The 23,863-nt window shown below is 35.4% G+C and overlaps 1 protein-coding gene across 11 annotated transcripts in view; it reads left to right on the top strand.

Moving 5' to 3' along the window:
• The window catches only part of RYR2 (ryanodine receptor 2), an 826,096-nt gene that overhangs the window by 615,603 nt on the left and 186,630 nt on the right, over nucleotides 1-23,863 (top strand). For all 11 annotated transcript variants that reach the window (XM_072637850.1, XM_072637853.1, XM_072637851.1 and 8 more), the window contains 3 exons: nucleotides 14,048-14,108; nucleotides 16,940-17,178; nucleotides 18,314-18,395. In XM_072637850.1, the coding sequence (XP_072493951.1) occupies nucleotides 14,048-14,108; nucleotides 16,940-17,178; nucleotides 18,314-18,395 (382 nt within the window). The remainder of the gene's footprint in view (nucleotides 1-14,047; nucleotides 14,109-16,939; nucleotides 17,179-18,313; nucleotides 18,396-23,863) is intronic.

Below are 23,863 nucleotides of genomic sequence, written 5' to 3' on the forward strand. Positions count from 1 at the left end.
AATAAACTTTCCCTAATGTCTCTTAATACTAGTGCTTTATCTTTGAGATTATCATTATTTACCTTGTGCTTGTCTCATTGGTACTTAATGGTTTGCATGTGGCCTCTTCATTACACTAAACTCCTCAAGAATAGGGACTCTTTTTTGTCTTTCTTTGTATACCCAACTCCTAGAACAATGCCTGACACATAGTAGATGATTAATAAATCCTTTTGACTTGATTTATGGAGATAGAATTTATGAGATATGGCAATTATTTGGATATGGTAGTGTGAAGGAAAAAGAAGAGTCAAGGTAGACTATAAAGTTGGGAATCAATTTGATTAGAAGAACTATAGTTCCCTCAACAATGATAAACAAGTTAGGAAGAGGAAAAGGGGTGGCAATGTTATTGTTTCAATTTTGCCATATAATTTTGTGGGGCATTTTGAATTCTTCAAGAACACAGCACAAAATTCAGTCATCTAGAGTGTCTTGTTAATCTCAAATAGAAATAGTTGCCTATTATATAGGCATACAGACTTAGAAAACTACAAGTTAATATATGTTGTATTGTATTTTTATTATTTTGGCAAACATTTCCATTTTACATTTTAATGTGGTTCTGTAACAGTTTTGCTGACCAGTTTGATACCTTTGCTTCAGAGAATAAATCAAATCATTAAAGATCTTCAGATGTATAAAAGATGTTAATAGTGACAGTTATATGGATGATGGTAAAGGAAAATTTTGATTAAGCAATTTTGGGGCACTATTCTGTTTTTTTATATTTAGCTTAGCTCCCTAGTTCTTGGCACTCCCTTTGAATTCACCTAGCAGTCACTGTGAAATTCTAGATAAGAAGAGCATAGAACTGGTAGAAATGTTAACATTTTCTGTTTTAGGTAAAATATCAGGTATAACATTTTTTATATCTTTTTGGAATATTTAAATTATGTTTCAACCTCTTATTAATGGCACTTCAAGAAATGATCTGGATTTAAAAATAACTTTTGTTAACTGTCTTTAACGTATTAGGCATTATGATAGATGCTTAGTGATAAAATGAAAAACTACAACCCTTGTTCTCAAGGACCATATTTTCTAATGAAGAATGTTGTTGTTGTTGTATTTGTCCTTCGTTGCTGAAGAAGACCATGCCATCAGAGGAATGATGACATGACTTGCACATGACTTTGTTTTGAGTGAGGGAGAGCTATGCAAGGTCACCAGCCTCACATACCCTCCGGAGCCATCTGGATCCAGTGACCAGATATTCATCAGGATGACCAGAGATGAGTCAGGATGCAATGGGAGACCTTGGCCCCTTAAGGCCAAGGTCTGTTCTGTACTCACTTAGGATGAGGTTATGCCCATTCAGTGAATAGGCCTGTTTAAGAAGTAGTCAGGGGATGGTCCCTTTAATGAGGCAAAGAAAAATAATTAAATCATGCTAGGAGGGAAATAGCAATAGTTACTATTGATAATCACTCTTAAGCCAGGAAGGTCCAGAAAACTGCCTGTAAGTGGAACTTAGTCAGAGGCCTAGTGTGGTACAATCTACGGGCTTCAGAGTGCAGTAGGTTTAAGATTTTGAGAAAGGAAAGGGAAGGGAAGGAAATTTAGGCAGTAAACCCCAAGTTAACTGGGCATCCTCTGGCCATCTAATAATATGCAATAAAGTATGATAGGAACAAAAAAGATATGTAGACAAAATCATTTAGAGAAATTTGAGAAAGGAAGGATCACTTTAAGTTGAGGGTATCAAGCAAAGCTTAATGGGAGACAAAACAACTGAGCTGAACCTTTCAGAAAGAAAATTGTTTCAGCACACAGAAATAGGAAAGGTATACATTCTAAGGATATAAAGAAGTCATAAATGCACAGAGATAGAAGATGGCAGGATGAGATAAAAGTAAAACTTAACTCTATAGTATAGGTGACTTATGTGAAATAAGCTTAGAAAGGTAGGCCAGTGCCAGGTTATGGAGGACTTTAAATAAAAGGCAAGGTCATTTGAATTTTATCTTATAAAATCTTTTAAATCTTTTAGCCAAAAGGGAGCCAGTGAAAGTTTTTGAACAGGGAAGGACATGTTCAGATTTGTACATTTAAAAAATTATTTTCATAAAAATGTGATGAATGGATTGCAAAGGAAGAGGTTAGAGTGAGGAAGTAAATTAGAAGACTATGACCATCCAGCTCAAAGGTTATGAAGACCTTAGTTAGCACAATACTAATGTCATTGGACAGGAAAAGGATTGATGTGAAAGCTGGGGAGATGACAAGATCAGGCAAGTCTTTTGATGCTGGTGGTGAAGGAGAGTGAACAGTAAATTTGAACTCTGACTTTTTAATCCTTGGGACAGGGGTGGTATTAGTGTCATCAAGAAAATAGTAAAGTTGAGAAGAGGAGCTAGGGAAAAAGACGATTATTACTTCAGTTTTGGACATGTTTATTTGTGGTTTAAATTGGACATCAAAATGGAGGTGGCCTCCACAGAGTTTGAGATATGAGACTGGAACTCAAAGTAAAGATCCTTTATGGCTATATAGATTTGGTTCTCATTTTGATAGTGTTAATGATCTTTGAAGCCATATAAATGGAAGATATCACCAAAGGAGAGTATAACTAGAAGAACAAGGAAAACCTGAGATATATCAGCTTCATCATCTGTAAAATGATGGACTAGGTGGCCTGTGAGGTCCTTTCCATAGATCATATGATACATGCTTATGCATTAGGAAGAGGAGGATAAAACAGTGAAAGAGATTAATAAGGAGTCATCAAACAGATAAGAGGAACATCGGAGAAAATAGTATTACAGAAGTCATGTAGAGAGGTAGTAAACATCAGTTAGAAAAGCTGCAGAAATGAAGAAAAGTTTCCTTTTAAGTTAGCAAATCGTGTGTTATACATATGCTCATAGACTGTAATATTTATCAGTGATCAGCAAATTGGTAGGTTAAAATTGTGCTAACGCTTCTTTCAGTTGAATGATTTGTTTAATTGATGGTGCCTTGTTCCATCAAGGACTATTTACAAAATAATATACTTAATTAAGCCTGGCAAAATACCAACTTTTATTTGGGCTTGTTCCTTTATTGCTCTTAAAAAAAAAGAGCATTATAATATAATGTCTTTAGTAGATGCTCATTTTCTTTTAAGAAACACGCATACATACCCCACCCCAGACACATCCACGCACAAATACACACAAGTGAACACAACTGCACAGAACCCTCTTTTAAAGAAAGAACAAAGACTGCTCTCTATCTCCCTCTTTCTCCCCCCTCCCTGTATGTGTGTATAAGTTGTTGTGAATATTCATCAATAATAGTATTTTCTATTTATATAATAAATTATAATACATATAATTTATGTATATGGGATACTTATGGATAATATCAATACATGTGTAGTTGGGTTCAGAATTTTAGAAATATTCATTAGAGAAATTTGAGTTATATTTAAATTTGGCACTTTTCAAGCATTCCTGTCAATTGCTTGAATATTGTTGCACTCTCACTTCATAGCCATTTAATGGATATGAAAGAAATGTGTTCTTAATACAAATGTAATTTCTCATCTTACCAGATTTTTTAAAATATTAATTTTTCTGTCCAAATCCAAAAGTTATAAGAGGAAAATGACTGTTTCTCTCTATTATATATTTACATTTTTATGAGTTGTATGTAGTAGAAATTTTGTCATGTTGTTAATCATCAACTAAGCATATGTCTATTATAGGTTTATAGATAACATATACATATATGATACATGTTTACATTGCCAAGGATAATAATAAAAGTGCTCTATTTTAGAAAGAGTAGAGTAGATATGATTTTTAAGAAAAAAAATATGAAGGTGGTAAAAAGAAAAAAGACCTTGTCTGATTATCCTTTTTTACAGGAAAGTCAACATTCAGAATTTATTGCATTACAGTATATAAGCATTACAAAACACAGAGGCTTTTAGTTGAGTTTTTAGATGCCCTTGATAAATTTTGAATATTGAAGAGGTTATGTTCTCACCATAATTCTACAAAAATATTTAGGGATTAAAATGACTTTGTCTCTATTGACCATAAAAGTCTTATTGTAACCTTATTGTTTTTGTTGTTTTGCCCCACAAAGAGGGTCTTACCAGAATAAATTATACAAACCTAATAGAATCATTGGTTCTTAAAATGATTTGTAATGTAAAGACTACATTTTTAATTTTTCAAAAAATTGCCTTGAAAGTAAGTTAGCTTTCCAAAACTGGATCAGCAGTTTATTTCTATAGCTCTTTGCAAAAATTCTTAGAAACAATTGATTATTTTTGTTCCTTTTGGAGAGAATAAAAGGAAAGTGAGGTCAAGGAAGATTTACTTACATCTCCAAAAAAGGTGAATCGATAATCTAACAAAATTTCAGCATTTATTATGTTTATTATGTCAGATATAGAAAAAATATATAGATGCTGTTTATTTCTTTTCTCCTCCTTTTCTCAGCTTACATACCTCAATATTCTGTCTCTGGGCTCACCTCAGGACCTGAGCCTCAGATATAAGTCTCTCACTTCTACAGCTCAATTTAGCACCTATAACCAAGCACTTGATTTAAAAAAAAAAAAAAAAAGGCTCACCATTTGCCATTATAGGATTATTGAAGGTATGACTTCTAGACAAAAGTTATACTATGGATGAGAAACTTCCACCTCTTAGTCTTCTAATCCCAATGATACAGAATTCCCATTTGTGTTTTCAAAAACAATTCCCTATCACCACTTCCTTGTCTCTCATCCCTATCTGTTTCACTGACACTTCTCCCATTGTCCCAATCTGGTTCTGTTCTATTACGCTCTTTGGAATTCCTGTTCTTTTTTTAATTTTACCTAAATCTCAGATCTCTTTCTTCTATACTTATGTCTTTTGGCACTCAGGAATACCTGACTTCCTTAGAAGATTCTGTATCCATACTGTATGCACTTGCTCTCATACCCTCCGACACACTGGTCCAGGAGGAAGAGTTGGTATAAACCTTGCTCCCCATTGCTGCTTTAATTCCCTCTGTAAAGTGCCATTATTTGGCACCCTTTCATGTTTTGTGACTTACTTTATTCAGGTATATCACCCAATAGAGATCCTAGAGGTAATTGTATCTAGTACCATCCCCTAACTGATTTTTAATAACAATTCTGAAATTCTTTTATCTGACCATAATCTATTGTTTCAAATCTTACTATTCCTTATCCCTCTTGAAATTATTCTTTGTCTTTATGATCTCTAATTCTTCTACTTCTCAGTTTTATCCTAGCCATCGCCTCTACTCTTCACTTCACTTTCTCCCTGCTTACAGTTGACTCCATAGCTGACTATTTCAGCATTGTACTGTCTTTGCTTCATTGTCCTTTCATTACTTATGCCTTGCCAAATCCCATTACTGTATGATTTCACAAATTGTATCCTTTGCTATCAAGCATTGCCAGAAGTCCCACATCTGTACTGATTGGGCCTTCTATAAGTTGTTGTTATCTTATCTCAAATCTCTCCTCACTCTATCAGTACAGTCCTTTTACTCCCCAGATGTATTTTCTATCACATTTTCCACAGAGACTATGTCTGATATTCTTTTCTCCTCTCAGACTTCTAACACCTCTTCTCCCCCCACCTTTTCACTCTAAACTGATTATCTTGCCTCATACTTTACTGAGAAAATAAAAACTATACTCCTTTAACTCTCTTGCCTTCTTCTCAAAAAACCTTGACATCATCAATCAATCAGTAAATATGTATTTATTATGAAAATTTTTATGTGCCAAGCACTGTATATATATATATATATATATATATATATATATATATATATATATATATATATATGCTATATATAAAAATATATATGCTTATGTGCTAAGCACTGTATATATAAAGACAAAAACAAAATAGTTCCTGCAATAAGGAGCTTACATTCTAATAATCATATATAGGTGTATGCCAATAACATAGAAAACAGATAAAAAATTAATTTTAGATGGAAAGGGGTGCAGGGTACAGATACAGGAAAAACCACTTAAAGAAAGAAAACATGCGTTCCAAAAGGCAAAGGTGAGGAGAGAATACGTTCTGTTCATGTAATATAACCAATGCAAAGGCATAGAAACAGAAAAGGGAGTAATACATGTAAAAAAATACAGCAAATATCAATGTATCATAAAGTGCATGGAGAGCAGTAGAGTATAAAAAGACTGGAAGGGTTGGACAGAACTAGATTATGAAGAGCTTTAAACACCCAACAAAGAAGTTTATATTTGATCCTAGAAATAACAGGGAACAACTGAAAATTTATTGACTAGAGCTATGACATGCTTAGACTTGTAACGTTAAGAAAATCACTTCAGGGGGGGGAGCCAAGATGGCGGAATAGAAAGACACACTTACGCAGGGTCCTCCCCACAACCCATAAAATACCTGTAGAGAGGGACTCTCAACAAATTTTGGAGCAGCAGAAGTGGAAAACAACAGAGTGGAGGAGATTTCCAGCCCACAGTGACCTGAAAGGCCCACAGAAATGTCTGTTGCACCAGGTGCGGAGCAGCACATGGAGCCCAGCCCAGCCTCGGCCGAGCAGCGGACGAGACTCTGGTAGGAGGACACCTTGGGGGCAGAATCTCCAGTCGCAGTAGCAGGTCCTCATATCCCTTGGCCCACAGGTGCCAAAGGTCAGTGATGGGGTTTTATCAGCTGGCCAGGAAGGGAGAAGGGCCTTCCCATAGCTCCAGCAGCAGGCAGTGGCCACAGAGCCTGCACAGCAGCCCATATGGAAGCTCCATTGTTGGAATGTAAAAACCCCTGGGGGCACTGAAGAGCTGAGTCTTACCTCAGCCCTGGGTGGAGGCCCTGGCTGAGCTGGTCTTTGTCTCAAACTGAATGGTGGCCCAGCCCATCAACCTTATCTGAAAGTCAGCCCCCAATGCTGACTTGGGAACTGGAGGCCAGGTGGCTCTGGAGAGGTAACTGCTAAAATTCTGGGCATAAAAATCCCTCTCTGAGTCCAGACCAGTACACGCTTGATTGTGCCACCTTGGAGGAACTGAGATCTCACAGAGTCCCAGAGTATACCCTACTCTGGACAAAGGACCCAAAAGTCAAGTAACTGGTTGGGAAAATGCCCAAAAAAGGGAAAAAAAAATAAGACCACAGAAGGTTACTTTCTTGGTGAACAGATATCTCCTCCCATCCTTTCTGATGAGGAAGAACAATGCTTACCATCAGGGAAAGACATAGAAGTCAAGGCTTCTGTATCCCAGCCCACCCAATGGGCTCAGGCCATGGAAGAGCTCAAAAAGGATTTTGAAAATCAAGTAAGAGAGGTGGAGGAAAAACTGGGAAGAGAAATGAGAGAGATGAAAGAAAAGCATGAAAAGCAGGTCAACACCTTGCTAAACGAGACCTAAAAAAATGCTGAAGAAAATAACACCTTGAAAAATAGGCTAACTCAATTGGCAAAAGAGGTTCAAAAAGCCAATGAGGAGAAGAATGCTTTAAAAAGCAGAATTAGTCAAATGGAAAAGGTGGTCCAAAAGCTCACTGAAGAAAACAGTTCTTTAAAAATTAGAATGGAAAAGATGGAGGCTAATGACTTTATGAGAAGCCAAGAAATCACAAAACAAAACCAAAAGAATGAAAAAATGGAAGATAATGTGAAATAACTCATTGGAGAAACTACTGACCTGGAAAATAGATCCAGGAGAAACGATTTAAAAATTATGGGCCTACCTGAAAGCCATGATCAAATAAAGAGCCTAGACATCATCTTTCATGAAGTTATCAGGGAAAACTGCCCTGAGATTCTAGAACCAGAGGGCAGAATAAATATTGAAAGAATCCACTGATCCCCTCCTGAAAGAGATCCAAAAAGAGAAACTCCTAGGAACATTGTGGCCAAATTCCAGAGTTCCCTGGTCAAGGAGAAAATATTGCAAGCAGCTAGAAAGAAACAATTCAAGTATTATGGAAATACAATCAGGATAACACAAGATCTAGCAGCTTCTACATTAAGGGATCGAAGGGCATGGAATAGGATATTCCAGAAGTCAAAGGAACTAGGACTAAAACCAAGAATCACCTACCCAGCAAAACTGAGTATAATATTTCAGGGGAAAAAATGATCATTCAATGAAATAGAGGATTTTCGAGCATTCTTGATGAAAAGACCAGAGCTGAAAAGAAAATTTGACCTTCAAACACAAGAATGAAGAGAAGCATGAAAAGGTAAACAGCAAAGAGAAGTCATAAGGGACTTACTAAAGCTGAATTGTTTACATTCCTACATGGAAAGACAATATTTGTAACTCTTGAAACTTTTCAGTATCTGGGTAGTTGGTGGGATTACACACACACACACACACACACACACACGCACGCACACACACAGCGCAGTGATAATTGAATAGGATAGAATCATCTTAAAAAATTGAAACTAAGTGGTGAGAGAAAAGTATATTGGGAGGAGAAAGGGAGAAATGTAATGGGGCAAATTATCTCTCATAAAAGAGGCAAATAAAAGACTTTTCAGTGGAGGGAAAAAGAGGGGAGGTGAGAGAAAAACATGAAGCTTACTCTCATCACATTCTACTAAAGGAAGGAATAAAATGCACACTCATTTTGGTATGAAAACCTATCTTATAATACAGGAAAGTGGGGGAGAAGGAAATAAGCAGGGTGGGGGGGATGATGGAAGGGAGGGCAGTGGGAGGAGGAAGCAATTTGAGGTCAGCACTCATGGGGAGGGACAGGATCCAAAGAGAGAACAGAAGCAATGGGGAGCAGGATTGGATGGAGGGAAATATAGTTAGTCTTATACAACACGACTGTTATGGAAGTCATTTGCAAAACTACACAGATATGGCCTATATTGGCCTATATGCTTGCTTCCCAAAGGGAATGGGTGGGGAGGGAGGGATGAAGAGAAGTTGGAAGTCAAAGTTTTAGGAACAACTGTCGAGTGTTGTTCTTACGACTAGGAAATAAGAAATACGGGTAATGGGGTATAGAAAGTTATTTGGCCCTTCAGGACAAAAGAGAAGATGGGGACAAGGGAAGGGAGGGATGTTAGAAGAGAGGGCAGATTGGCGATAGGACCAATTAGAATGTTCGGCGTTTTGGGATGGGGGGAGGGGAAGAAATGGGGAGAAAATTTGGGACCCAAAATTTTGTGAAAATGAATGTTAAAAGTTAAATAATTAAAAAAAAAGAAAATCGCTTCAGCATTTTTCTGGGAGATATAAAGCAGAGAAAAATCTGAGAGGCAGAGAACCTAGGCAGAAGGCTATTGCGATAGAAGTCTGTCTTGTAGTTGAAGTATATTGAGGTAGTAGGAGGCTATGGTATGTAAGGGAACAATAGCCTGTATGTTGAAGTCCCTTCGTATGAAGGTAGTTGTTTAGCTGGGGAGAAGTTTTTAGTTGTTGGCCAGAAACTGAACTCGATTAAAGGAGCAAGAATGTCCTGGAGGGTCAAGAGGTGATAGCCACCAGGATCAGGATTATTGTAATTTTGATAGATTGAGCTTTTCTTCCTTTCTCTCCTCCTTTTCACTGGTCTTTTATGAAGCATTAACCCTTCTCTTCACCAAGGCCTTCCTATCTCCTCTACCAAATTTGCCTCACAGTTAAACCCCTCCCCCTTACTCTTGCTGCCCCAACATTTCTCTCTTCCTACTTACTCATTCCCTATTACCTACAAATATGCCCAGTTCTCTGTATCTTAAAACAACAGCAGAAAACCACAGACCTTCACTTGACCCTGCTTCCATTCCCTCAAGCTATCATTTTTATATCTTGCCTCCCTTCCACAGTGAAACTCTTAGAAAGTAGCTACTGTCATTCCCTTCTCTCTGATTCATCTCAACCCATTTTGCCTATTCACTTCATCACTCAACTAAAACTGCTCTCTCCAAATTGCCCAGCGATCTCTAAATTGCTAAATACAATGAGCTTTTCTCCTTTCTCATTTTTATTGGCCTCTCTGCAGCATTTGAAACTACTAATTATTTTCTCTTCCTATATACTTTTGTCTTCTTTGGCTTTTTGTGGTATAAATCTCTCGGCTTTCCTGTCTTACCACTCCTTAGTCTCCTTTCTTATTTCATCATTAATATACCACTCTCTAAATCTGGGTATACCCTAAGGCTCTGTTTGGGGCCTTTCTGTATCTTAAGTGCATTCTCTCTTCCTCATCAACTCCATGGGTTCATTTCTATGCTGGTGACTCCAAGATATCTATACCTAGCCTTAGTCTCTTTCCAGAGCTTCATGACTGCTGTTAAACATTTTGACTGAAGATCCTGAAGAGATCTGAAACTCACTATGTCTAAAACAGAATCATTTGTCTTTCTCAAAAATTCACCTCCCCCTCTGAACTTCTCTATTTTTGTTGAATTCACTGTCATCCTAGTTTCTCAGGTTTGCAACCTCAATGTCATCATTACTCTCTCAGACCCCACATAGTCAACCAGGTTTTATCAATTCTACTTCCACATCTTGTACATAAAATAATGCCCTAGTTGAAGGTTTTACCATCCCGCATCTGGACTATTACAACTTCCTCTTGAGGTGCCACTTTGTTCAGACCCTTATCACCTTTCATCTGTGTTATTGAAACAGTCTCATTTTTCTTACTATCCCCTACTTTATTGACAAAGTAGTTCTATTTTTCTTTTTTTTTACTTATTTTAAATAGAAGATAAAAAAAAAAAACATTTCAGTGTACACAGGAGAGCATAAGAGAGGATTCACCATAAAACAAATTTCCATTTCATGGAAACCTATGTGATAAATCTTTCACATTGTTTTCAAAGCAAACAGATTTTCTGTACTTCTTTCTAGGTTTTCTTTGGTTCTCTGCTATACACTTTTTATTTTATTTTTTCCCTCCTTCCCCACTGCCCTGTTGAAAGCTACAACAAATTCGTTTTCCTTAAATCAAAATCTGACATGTCAGTCCCCTACTCAACTCCATTGGCTTCCTATTGTCACTATAAAGTCCAAAATGTAGTGTTTAAGGCCCTTTGCAGTCTGGCCCCAAACTGTCCAGCCCTTATTGAACTTTAGTCCCCCATCTGTACTCTTTAATACTGACAAGGTGGATTTTTTTAAACATTCCTCACACATGACCTTCCATTTCTTTTTTCTGTGCTTTTGCACAGGCTGTCACTTATTCCTGGAATGTACTCACTCCTCTCCTGTGCGTCTTAGAAAACCTAGTTCCCTGAAAAACTCAGCTGAAGTACTGCCACTTATATTACACTTCCCTAATTCTCTGTTTCTACTCTTGCCTCCCTCCCCCAATTACCTTGTATTTATTGTTTGTGTGTGTTTATATTATGGTACTTATTTTGTAAATACTCAAGTTTCATATGTGTGTGTGTGTATGTATTTTGTATATACCTGTCTGTATAAGTGTGTGTTGTCTCTCACTGTGGGATATGAATTGAGAACAGGTGCTATTTCATTTGTGTCTTTGTAGCCCCCATTCCCTAGAATATAGTAGGTATAGAATAAAGGCTTGTTGATCAACTAATGGATTAGAGACAGCAAGTTTCATGAACACCCTATCAATCTCTTAAATTCTAACAGTTTCCCACTAGCCCTCTGTTCTTACCAATGGCAGGCATATGAGGCATCTGGTTAGTGATCTTAGTAAGTGAAAGAAGTGGACTGTCTAGTCCATATATTCAATTTTATTTTAAATCCTTTCTTAAAGAATCCTTTTTTAGGATGATAGCTGGGAGAGATAATATATGCCATCTAGCCCAAGGGACACAGAAGCAGAGCTACATTCTGATTTTTTTTAGGTCTCTCAGTCATGCTGTTCAATTTAGTTATTGAACATAGTATATAAATAAAAAATTTGGAGCAAATTCAAATTCCCTTCTATTCTTTTGTTTCCTTTTCTTCCTCTCTTTACTACAATGTTACATTTTTATCTAGTAGAACTTTGAAGGAGAAAGGGAAAGGATCTTTTTTAATATGATAAAATGTCTGTCAAAAACCAAAAGTTAGTATTATGTGTCATGAGAAGATATTAGAAGCCTTCCTAATGAGTACAAAATTGCCTTTCATTTTCTGTTGTATGACATATTTCAAGAAATATGGTGAAGTAGACAGTGTTCCAGGACTAGAGGCAGGAGACCAAAGTTCATGTCCAGCCTCAGACCAGCTGCCTGACCCTGGGCAAGACCTTGTTGGCCTTAGTTTTCTCATTGGTAAAATCATCTGGAAAAGGAAATGATAAATCACTCCACTATCTTTGCCAAGAAAACTCCAAATGGGGTCGCAAAAAGAAAAACAACAAAAACAGTAGGACAAGAAAAATAAAGATACAAAGATAGAGAAAGGGGAGGGAAAAACTATCTGTAATTGCTAATAACATGATTAAAATCTCACGTAACCAGCAAAGTAATAATTGAGACAAATATTAGCTTCAGTAAAATGTAAGATTATGAAATAAAGTCACAAAAAATGAGTATTTCTATATAGCAGAAACAAAATTCAGGAGAGAATAGGTACATTAAAATAATTAGCAATTCTTATTTGTGTCAATCGATTGAAGCACACTCAATTCTTGTGTAGATATAGTTACATAAAGTCACTTCAAAAGAAATAAAGAACAACTTTTAAAATTGAAAAGTTATCTGTTGCTCATGGCTTGGCCACACCAATATCATAACTATAATACTTCCAAAATTACTTACGCCATATAATAAAGAATATCCCCGAAGTCATTGCACAGTTTTAGGTTTTTAATAGCTTTATAGCTGTAATAGCTTAAACTTAGGCTGAACTTTTGGGACATTTTAATTTAAAATTTGGAAGTAATAGTTTTCATTCTTCTTTTTTTACATTATTTCACTTAAATTTCTAGATCTTTTATTCCTCCAAATGAGTCTTATTACTTTATCTAGATCTGTGAAGCATTCTCGTGTTTCTTTGGCATAGCTCTAAATCTGTAGTCACAAGACAAAATATTCTGTGGGAGGAAGCAAAGCCACTGTAACTTACAGCTTCCTTAAATAGGATAATGTGACTTCACCATTATAGAAGCACAAAGCATGAGTTTGGGAAGGAGTTCAGGACCTCCCATACCTAAGTGGAAATTATGTGTTTGCTGAAGCAGTAATTTATGAGATGTTCTATAAACATAAACACTACCTTTAATTATTGTCTTACTATTGATAATTGCAAGGATAACATACCCACTTTTAAGGGAGGATTTGTTGATTACATGAAATGGAAAAGGAAGTTTAGTGCAATGAAGAAATGACTCAGCTATATATCAACAGAATTTAGCTCATTACTCTGGGTGTGTCATTTCATTTCTATCAGTGTTCTCATCAATAGGATATGTATATATATTTTATTACATTCATGTATTATAACGTTTCTCCATGCATACTGAATATATTTTGTGTTCTTTATGTTCATATTTTGTATTTATAGTTATGAGCAATATACTCTATGGTTTCTGGATAAAAGGCATAAAAACAAAGTAGTCATTTTCTGTTACCTTCAAAGAGACTTAGGGGTTTCGAAAGTCTTAGCAGAGAGATAACTTGACTCCTAAAAGATCTGATTTGCATTGTCATGGGGACAATAAATCAGCTTCTTCCACTTCTGATGCTTTCTTGCATGACTGGTCTCTATCATATAAAAGAGTTTAATTAATTTGAGGTGAATACCATAAGAATATAGATAGATATGGAATAGTTAAAATGGAATTTGTGTGAGCTCAGGTGAAACAGGGAGAGCCTGAATTAAGCTCCCATCGTGAGTGCTTCTTGAGTGTGTCGGCTTTCTGATGAACAATGCTCTATTGCTTCCCTACCTGCATCTGCATCTCCACCATTAAATAGAGAATGTGCATGATTTTGAACTTGACTGTAAAGTCATTACCACTGAATCTGTGCTGTGTGATTTACTGACCATTTTAATTCATAATCATTTTGAAAAACAGAGATAAAGAGGAGCAAGTGTTTTGCGTATCTGCAGCATGATTGACAGATCACTTTATTTCTTGTTTAGGAAATGATGCCTCTTCAATTGTCAACTGCCTTCATATTTTGGGTCAGACTTTGGATGCAAGGTAAAAGAAATATATTCTATTCAAATAAATGGAGTGCCATATATAAAAATGTTGAGAGGGGCTATTTATTACAATCTGAAACTTTTAGGAGACTGAGCAGTTAGAGATTGTATTAGTTTATTTTTGGAGATTCTTCTCCACCCCCCCCCCCTTTGTAAATCTATAAGTATTTGTTGTCTATAAATATTGTGTTATTTCAGCTGTGGCCAGGGATTTGATTTAATTCCATTTAAAAAATAACTACTGTATACAAAGTACTATGCTATTTACCAGGGGTAGATAAAAAGGAAGTAAAATGGCTGCGTTTTTACTCTCAAAGAGAATAAAGTCTGATATTGACAATAAAACATAAGCATAAATATGATAAAAAAGTAGCGTTTAATAAATGGCAAAGAAGAGAGCACATAATTTGTTATAAGATAGTTTTTGGAGTATCACAGGCAAGTCATGGAAGGCATATTCTCAGGATTGCACCTGTGCTGTGCCTTGGAAGAAGAAAAATGTTTCAAGAAGTAGCAATATAGAATGTACTCCTGATATGAGATGTCCTTTGTGAATGCAAGGAATGGGGAAAGTAGAAGATGAGGTAAGAGCTGAGGGGCAGCGTGGTGGCACAGTGTTCAGCACATTGGTCCTAATCTAAGGAAGATCTGAATTCAGATATTACCTTTAATATTTTATCAGCTGTGTGCATGCCCCTAGCCAAGTCATTTAACCCCTCTCAGCAGCAGTTTCCTCGTCTATAGATGAGAGATACAAATATCGCATACCTTCCAGGGTTGTGTTAAGTCTGAAATGAGATATTTGTAAAATATTTGGACAGAGCACTGGATTTAGAGTTGGTTTGAATTCTAGCTCTGAATGGCCTTGGAAGAGTACTCTCTGGCCACAGTTTCCTTATCTATAAAATAAAGGATATTGATTATATTTCTAAGATCCCTTCTAACTTATCAGCTTGATCCCTTGCAACTTTATTCTGTCTTGTTTTCTAATTTGGCCAGAACGTGTGTGAAGGTGAGTAGCATGAAGAAGGCCAGAAAACTGTACTGGATTTAGTAAGTAAAGGATCTTAAATGCTAAGCTAAGGATTTTGTGTCTTATCTCACAGGCAGTGGGAAGCCACTAAAGTTTTTGAGCAGATGAATGAGCATAGATCTGTACATTAAAGAGATTATTTTGGTAGCTCTGTGAATGAAAAACTAGAGAAGGGAGAGACCAGGAAAATGAAACCAGTAAGAACTTATTTCAGTAGTTCAGGAAAAAGGAAATGAGGGCTAGATTTGAAGTGAAAATGGAGGGTAGAGACTGGAAGCACATGACATAATGGATGTAGAACTGATAATGATTCAGAGGAAGGGAGAGGAAAAAATTGAGGATGGCAGGTTTCAAGCCTGAGCGGCTATGAAAGGTGGTGCTGTCACCCAATATAGGGAAATTTGGAGGAAGAAAAGAGTTCATGGGGGAAAACAGTTCACTTTGGTGTATATTCACTTTGAGGCGCTAAAGCAACATTTAGGTAGAGGTAACTAGTAACCACTGGCATTCAGTGGAGAGATTGGGACTTAGTACATAAAGTTGGGACTTATCTGAAGGTGATGTTTTAAGTCGTAGGAGTAGATAAGTTAATTCCAAGGAAGAAAGTGAGTAGAGACTTTTTCTAGAAGTTTGAAAGGACAGAGTATACAACCAGAGTTGTAATGTGACTGCCAAAAAGAATGCTTATCAATTGAATCCAAATGCAGGTAACTGGCACTATTTGGCCCTCTGGACTTAGATTTACTTCACATTTGCTTAAAGTATTGAAATTAAGATTTAAACTCTAAAATGATTCCATAATGTCTGTTAGTAGCTCATTACAGTGTTTAACAACTTATTTTAATTTTACATGAGTTTGGGAAGGAATGGATAACCAGTATATTATTTAGTCTTACAATCTCACAGCAATACCTATTTAAGATCTCTTCTTTCAGACGAATACTCAGTGCAGCTCGGTGGTGCAGTGGATAGAGGACCAGTGCAGGAGTCAGGAGGACCTGAGTTCAAATCTTACCTCAGACACTTGACACTCACTAGCTCTGTGACCTTGGGCAAGTCACTTAACCCCAATTGCCTCATCCTGAGCCATTTCCAGTCATCCTGAGGAATATCTGGTCACTGGATTCAGATGGCTCTAGAGGAGAAGTGAGGTTGGTGACGTGCACAGCCCTCCCTCACTCAGAAACAAAGACAAGTGCACGTTGTGTCATAATTTCTGTGATGGCATGGTCTTCTTTGGCAATGAAGGACAAACACAGTGTCTTTGAACAATAAAATTCATGAATATTTTATTTCTTCTCTCTTTAAGAAGCTAAGATTTGCAGGTGCCCCTTATAAGAGGAAATGTGGCTTATTCTAAGTAGTTTTTGTTACTTTTCTCAGAAATATTTTGAAGAATTCATTCAAATTTTATCTGATTTAGAATGAGTGGATTTAAAGTTATATTTTTTGTTTGCATAGAGATTATGAACTGCCAGGATAAGGTCCATTAGGGAAAAATGGCTAAGAAATTTCTTAGCCTCTTGCTTAGAAATAGTTGGTTAATTAATTCTATTATACAGGTTATATGAAAGGATCTGGGATATACGAAGTATTATTAACATAGACTTGTGAGAACTTTCTCAAAATGGAAATGTTTGAAGCATGTACATGATTCTCTTTTAAAATGAGTTTTGTTTTGGCTTGGTGGATTATTCAGCTTGAGAAATCAGATGAGAACAATAAATTTTGTTTGTATGATATTTGATCTGATGAGAGGATATAATCAATTTTGTGTTTTTATATTTACTTCCTAGGACTGTCATGAAGACTGGTATGGAAAGTGTTAAAACAGCATTGAGAGCATTTTTGGATAATGCTGCTGAGGATTTGGAAAAAACCATGGAAAATCTTAAACAAGGACAATTCACTCACACAAGAAACCAGCCAAAAGGAGTGACTCAAATTATTAATTATACTACAGTGGCTCTTTTGCCAATGCTGTCCTCACTATTTGAACACATTGGACAGCATCAATTTGGAGAAGACCTAATATGTATGTATAATATCTTTTACAGAAATTTTGAAATATGATTTCATTATGATCAGGGATTGTAAAAGCAGTATATTTGTTTTTTATAGGGAATCCTTTTTCATAGGACATGGTATCTTAACAAGCCTCAGTGTATTTTTTTAAAAATTCCACTTTTAATTTTTACCACATTTTATTTTATAAATTCTGTAGATAATCACAGACTTTGAGTTGTTCTCACAAAATAATAATTTGGCACCTAGGGAAAAGAGTACCCCCAAATCAACTTTATAATTCTTGATGTGAAAATAACACATTAAGTAATTGTTATCAGTACTTTAACTGTACTTTCTTGGTCAATAAAATGATAGTACTGTCGTTGTTGACATTAGATATACCAGACTGTTTTACCTGCCTTTCCTCTTCCTAACTTGTATGACTTTACCTTGATGAAGTCACTTCTCTGGGGTTCATTTTCTACTTTACAAAAAAAAAAAGAGAGATGATTTTAAAAGTTCCTTCAAGTTCTGAATCCTATAATCTTACATATACTAATTTAAAACCATAGACAAAACACTTTACAGCCATTTGGTCTCAGTTTTTCATAGTAGTTGTCACAGACATCTCCTACATTATGTAATCACACAAAATACACATAAAGTACAATTCCTTGAAATGTTTGTTCAAGTTATTGAAGCCAGTACTTCTGTATCTTTATTAATTATGCTACCCTATAGCAAATTGTGTCAGGGAAAGAAATGGAAATCAAAGGTTGTTACCCTTTTGTTTTGCCTTAAACACCTTGCTTTTCTTAATAATAGACATTATATTTGATATTATGAATTAGAGTATGGTCAAATAAATTTGGATGCCTTTGTGCCTCAGTATTTCCAATCACAAAATGAAATAAAATAATGTTTCCTGAAGTGCAATAAAGAGTATTAATCATAATGTAATTTGAGCTCCTTTAAAACATTGTTAAAACTAAAAATGTATTATGTTATAATGATTTATCTGTATGTTTTTCTTATTCTTTTGTTTTCAGTTGTTGATTTTGCATTGTTTTAAAATTAAGATTTCTTTGTATTCTAAATTTTCTTGAGTTCCAACATAATCTTGAAATTTAGCATTTAAAAGCTGATGTTTTTCATTTTTTTAGTGGAAGATGTACAGGTTTCTTGTTACAGAATCCTGACAAGCTTATATGCTCTGGGAACCAGCAAAAGTATCTATGTGGAAAGGTAAGATAAAGAATAATTTTGATCCAGACCTACAAGTACATCAAATATTACATTACTTTTTTTAGAATATCTTTTCCCTCAGTTATAGACTTGACTAGAACTAAACTTAAATTTTAACATTAGTTTAATACCCTGAAGTGTTAGGGAAATATTAGATGTTCTTAAAGTAACAAGCTACTGAAATAAAAAGAACATTTGAATTAAGAGCAAAAAGACAAAGCAAACACAATCATAAACAGAGCATAAACTTGTTTTAGTTGTAAGATCTATCAAAAGAACTGATAGAATCTTGCAGTCTGTTATTATATCACTATATTTTAAAAATTCAATTTATTTAATACAGTATTTTTAAGTACCTGCTGTTCACTACTAATGAATTATTTAAGATTCGCATATTTGGTATGAAATAAATCAAGCTTGTCTGCAAACATTGGGAACTGGTTTAGCTAAGACAGGGCTCATGATGAAGAAACATTTGTCCAGATGAAAAATAAACCTGCTTATGTTATTTCTTAGCACCATGTCATATGGGCATCCTAAAGCTAAGGTTATAATTGGTGATATTCTGGAACAAAAAGGAATAAAAATTATTGACCAGATCTCTTTTGTGAGGAGGGAGGAAAAGAGAGAAAAGGGACTTCTGTTTTGAGTAGAAGTCTATCTGGAGTGAACAGACTGCCTTTATTGGAGAAACTTGTAAAAAAAATTTTTCCCAGTTTCTTTCTTTATTCCTAATTTTGGCTCCATTTGTTTTGTTTAAGTAAACCTTTTAAATTTCATGTAATTGAAATTATCCATTTTATTTCCTGTGAACCTCTCTCTGTCTCTTGGTCATAACCTCTTCCTTTATCCATATCTACCCATAGATCTGACAGGTAAAATTTTCTTGCTCCTCTAATTTGCTTATGACATCACCCTTTATGTCTAAATATGTTCCAGTTTTGACTTTATCTTGGTGTACAGTGTGAAGTGTTGGTCTATGCCTAGTTTCTGCTTGACTGCTTTTTAGTTTTCCTAACAATTTTTGTCAAATGGTGAGTTTTTGCCCCTAAAGCTTGGATCTTTGGATTTACCTCAGATTTATTTTCCCATTTTTTCTTCTACAAGTATCAATTGATTTTTTAAATCATTTTTAGCTCTCCCAAGAATTCTTTTTGGGCTTGTTTAATTCACGTTGTTCTTTGAGTCTTTGCTTAGCTATTTTGACTTTATTGTTTCTGAGTTTGTGTCTCAATCTTCTCTGTCACCAGAGTAACTTTTTTTAATGGTTGCATTCTTTTGTTGTTGTTTGTTGTTTTCCAGACTATTTTTTGACTTTGATATTTATTTTGAAGTTGGGGTTTGTCCCACGGAGAACAGGGGGAAGAGGTGGGGTAAGGAGAGGGAAAGAATAGGCCGAGCACTGTCCCAAACTCTAGGCTTTTTTGAATTTCTGTTTTCAGTGCTAGTTTTGGGAGTTAGAAGCTTTTGGTGCTTCCAGGGTGGTGTGGTCTGGAGAGAGGTGTGGTCACTGTTCTCTCGATACTGCTTAGAGAGAGCTTCTCAGAGCTCCCTATTCCTTGGTGACAGTAAGCAAGTAACTAAGTTCCGACCTGGAACTGGGAACTGGAAGTGAGTGTAGATAATAGAGTTGCCAAACAGTGCCATGCCCTAGCCAGTTCTATCACAGGAATCCCCTATAGTCTTATTCTGACCAATTTAATATCTCTGGATTGAGAGCTGCCAGACTTGCTGCTGCTACTGTTGTTGCCACCTCCATGGCCCATAACCAATATTGAGGTCACTTGAACTCTAGGCCAGCCGCCACCCTAGTGTTACAGACCTCCTCTTCCAACCTCTTAAATTGACTTGGGCTGAAATAATGTGTCACACCAACCTTTTGTTGGTTCTGCTGATTCAGGATTTGATTCATGGCATTATTTTAAGATGTTTGAAGGGGAATCATGGGAAAGCTCAGCTGCTTCTTCTTCTCTGTTTTCTTGGCTCTATCTTCTGATTTCAGTCAGTTCCAATTCTAAATCTTTTCAAATGTAAAGGCTGACATTGTGATACTATAGGCACTGTATCAAAAAACAAACAGTTATGATATTTACGAATTTTCTTCTGTACAGAAAGCCCTGTGCCTAGCTATCTATAGGAGATACAAGAGAATAAAAACGACATGGTCCCTACACTTATAGATGTTATATAATCTAACAGGGAAACTAAAAAATCTGCATATATAGGACATATGTAACTATAATGCAAGGTATAATGTGACAGTGGAATAAGAGAAATGCAAAATTATATCTGTGGTAATTCATTTCATTTCATTTCATTCCATATGACATTCTAAAAACCAAATTATTTTATCCAGAATAGAAATAAATATCACATATGGAAAGAGAGGAATCAGTCATTAAACCATAAACCAATAAATTGTTTATTAAACTAAATAATCTAAATGAATAATATTAATGAAGCATTACATCTTATTTTGTGAGTAATAAAGTGCCCATTTGGGGATGAGGTCGAGGGAATTATTAGGAATACACAAAATTTTTAGTCTACTAAGTTCTTTTTAGTAAAATATTTTTCCTAAATTTTCAAAATGTCACTTTATATGAGTAACTCATGTATATATCTCTGACAATCTCTCATATGACATTGGATTCTAAATAGCAATGACCACTTTACCCTTTAAGAAATTAGTTGATTTTTATTGCTGTTCAGTTGTTAAGTCATGTCTGACTCTTCATGACCCCATGAACCATGGCATGCCAGATCCTCCTATCCTCAACTCTCTCTCAGAGTTTTTCCAATTTCATATTTGTTTCCATCTTATCCTCTGCCACCCTCTTTTGCTTTTGCCTTCAATATTGCTCAATATAATAAATTCTGGAGGGGATGTGGAAAACTTTTCTAGTGAGTTGTGTCTTCTCATTATGTGATCAATATTTTAGCTTTGGTTTCAGACCATTAAGATTCTAATATGAGTAGGAAGACAATATAGCATAGTAGAAATGACACCGTCCTGGTGTTTGGGACATTGGAATTATAGAATCATCTCTGCCAATTACTTGATTTATAGCTCAAACTCCTTTGCTAAGTTTCTCATCCATAAAATGAAGGAATTGTATCAGATGATTTCTAAGATCTCTTTTAGTCTTTAATTTATGTGCTCCTTTCTATCTATAATCCTGTTCTTAAATTAAGGTATCAAATAATCAAATGCAGTCAGTTTGAAGTCTGTTTTGTTCCAGTAATTTGCATTTAAGACTAATAAAGTCTACTTTCTACATAGACAATTGATTTCCTTCCCAATTAAAGCAGACTTTATACATCTACATAAAATACTTTTATGAAATCTTTTACATGGATAGATATTTGTGTGTGTCCATAGTCAGCCAGTACATATTTTTAAGTGACTGTTATTTGCCTAACATTGAAGTGCAGGTAAGTTGGCAAATGCATTGTTTATGTCAATAGTCACATGAAAAAATATTCTAAATCACAACTGATTAGAGAAATACAAATGAAAACAACTCTAAGAAACCACTTCAAGCATGTTGGATTGGCTAACAGGAAAGAAAGAGAAAATGATAGATTTTGGAGGAGATGTGGAAAGTTTGGGACGCTAAGTGCACTGTTGGTGGGGTTGAGAAGTGATACAACCATTCTGGAAAGTATTTTTGAACTATGCCCAAAGGGCTGGAAAGTTATGTATATCTTTTTTATTTGTTTTATTTTGTTTTTATTTTCATGTTAGTTATGTTGTGAAAGAAAACACAGACCAAAAAATCAGAAAGTAAAAGAAAAGTATGCTTCCCTCTGCATTCAGACTTCATCAGTTCTTTTTCGGGAAGCCAATAGCATTTTTCATCACAAATCCTACAGAATTATCTTGTATCACTGTTTTGTTGCAAATAGCTAAGTCATTAACAATTCATCATTGTAGGATATTGCTGTTACTGTATACAATGTTCTCTTGGTTCTGCTCATTTCACTTTGTGTAAGTTCGTAAGTTTCATGATTTTTCTGAGAGTATCCTGCTTATAATTTCTTATAGCACACTAGTATTACATCACAATCATATACAACAACTTGATTCATTTCCCAATTGATGGGTATCTCAAATTTCAATTATTTGCCACCACAGAAAGAGTTACTAAAAATATTTTTGTACATAAAGGTCCTTTTCCCTTTTGTTTTTTTTTATCTCTTTGGGATATGGAAATAAGAGTGGTAGTGCTTGGTCAAAGGATATGCATGGTTTTATAGCCCTTTGGGCATAGTTCCAAATTGCTCAATTCTCCCACATCTCCTCCAATATTTGTGATTTTGCTTTTCTGTCACGTTAGCCAATCTGACAGGTGTGGGGTGGTAGCTCAAAGTTATTTTAATTTGCATTTCTTTAGTCAGTAGATATTTAGAGCATTTTTGTGACTATAGATAGCTTTGATTATTTCATCTGAAAACTTCCTATTCATATATTTTTTTCAGTTTATGAAATGAGGAATGATTCTTTTTTCTATAAATTTGACTCAGTTCCTCATATGTTTTAGAAATGAGATCTTTATCAGAGAAATTTGATATAAAATTTTTTACAGTTATGATTACCAATATGTATTTCCCTCCATTGTATTTTCCCTGTTTATCCTACTATCTATTTTAACCCTGTCCATTCTCAAAAGTGTGTTGCTTTTGACTTTTACCTCTCCAAATCCACCATCTCTTTTAGCAGTGTCCCACCTCTCCCACCTTTTCATTTATCCCCTTCCCCTACTACTTTACTGTAGAGTAAGATAGATGTGTATGCCCAGCTGAGTATGTATATTATTCTTTGTTTAGCTGATTCTGATGAGAATAAGGTTCATATGCTTCGCTATTCCTCCCCTTCTATTGTTAAAGCTCTTTCACACCTTTTTACAGCAGAAAATTTACCCCATTCTACCTCTCCCTTACTCCTTCTCCCAGTGTATTCCTTTTTTTTCACCCCTTTTTTATATATATTCATATTCATATTCAACTCATAACTGTGCCCCATGTCTATGTATACTACTTCTAATTGAGAAAATTTTAGGAGTTTCAAGTGTGATTTTCTCATGTACGAAGGTAAATGGTTCAATCTTATTAAATCACTTATTGTTTCTCTTTCTTGTTAACCTTTTATGCTTCTCTTGACTCTTGTATTTGAAAGTGAAGTTTTCTGTTTACTTCTGGTCTTTTCATCAGGAATTTCTGAATGTCTTCTGTTTCACTGAATGTCTGTTTTTTCCCTGGAAGGATTATACTCACTTTTGCTGGGTAGGTGATTCTTGGTTATAATCTTAGCTCTTTTGCCCCCCCAAAATATCATAATCCAAGCCCTCTGATCCTTTGAGGTATAAAGTCCTAAATCTTGTGTTTTCTTGACTGTGGTTTCATGATATGTGAATTGTTTCTTTTTTGGCTACTTGCAATATTCTCTTCTTGACCTGAGAATTTGG

Source organism: Notamacropus eugenii, chromosome 2 (genome assembly GCF_028372415.1).
Source record: "Notamacropus eugenii isolate mMacEug1 chromosome 2, mMacEug1.pri_v2, whole genome shotgun sequence".
Lineage (NCBI taxonomy): Eukaryota > Metazoa > Chordata > Mammalia > Diprotodontia > Macropodidae > Notamacropus > Notamacropus eugenii.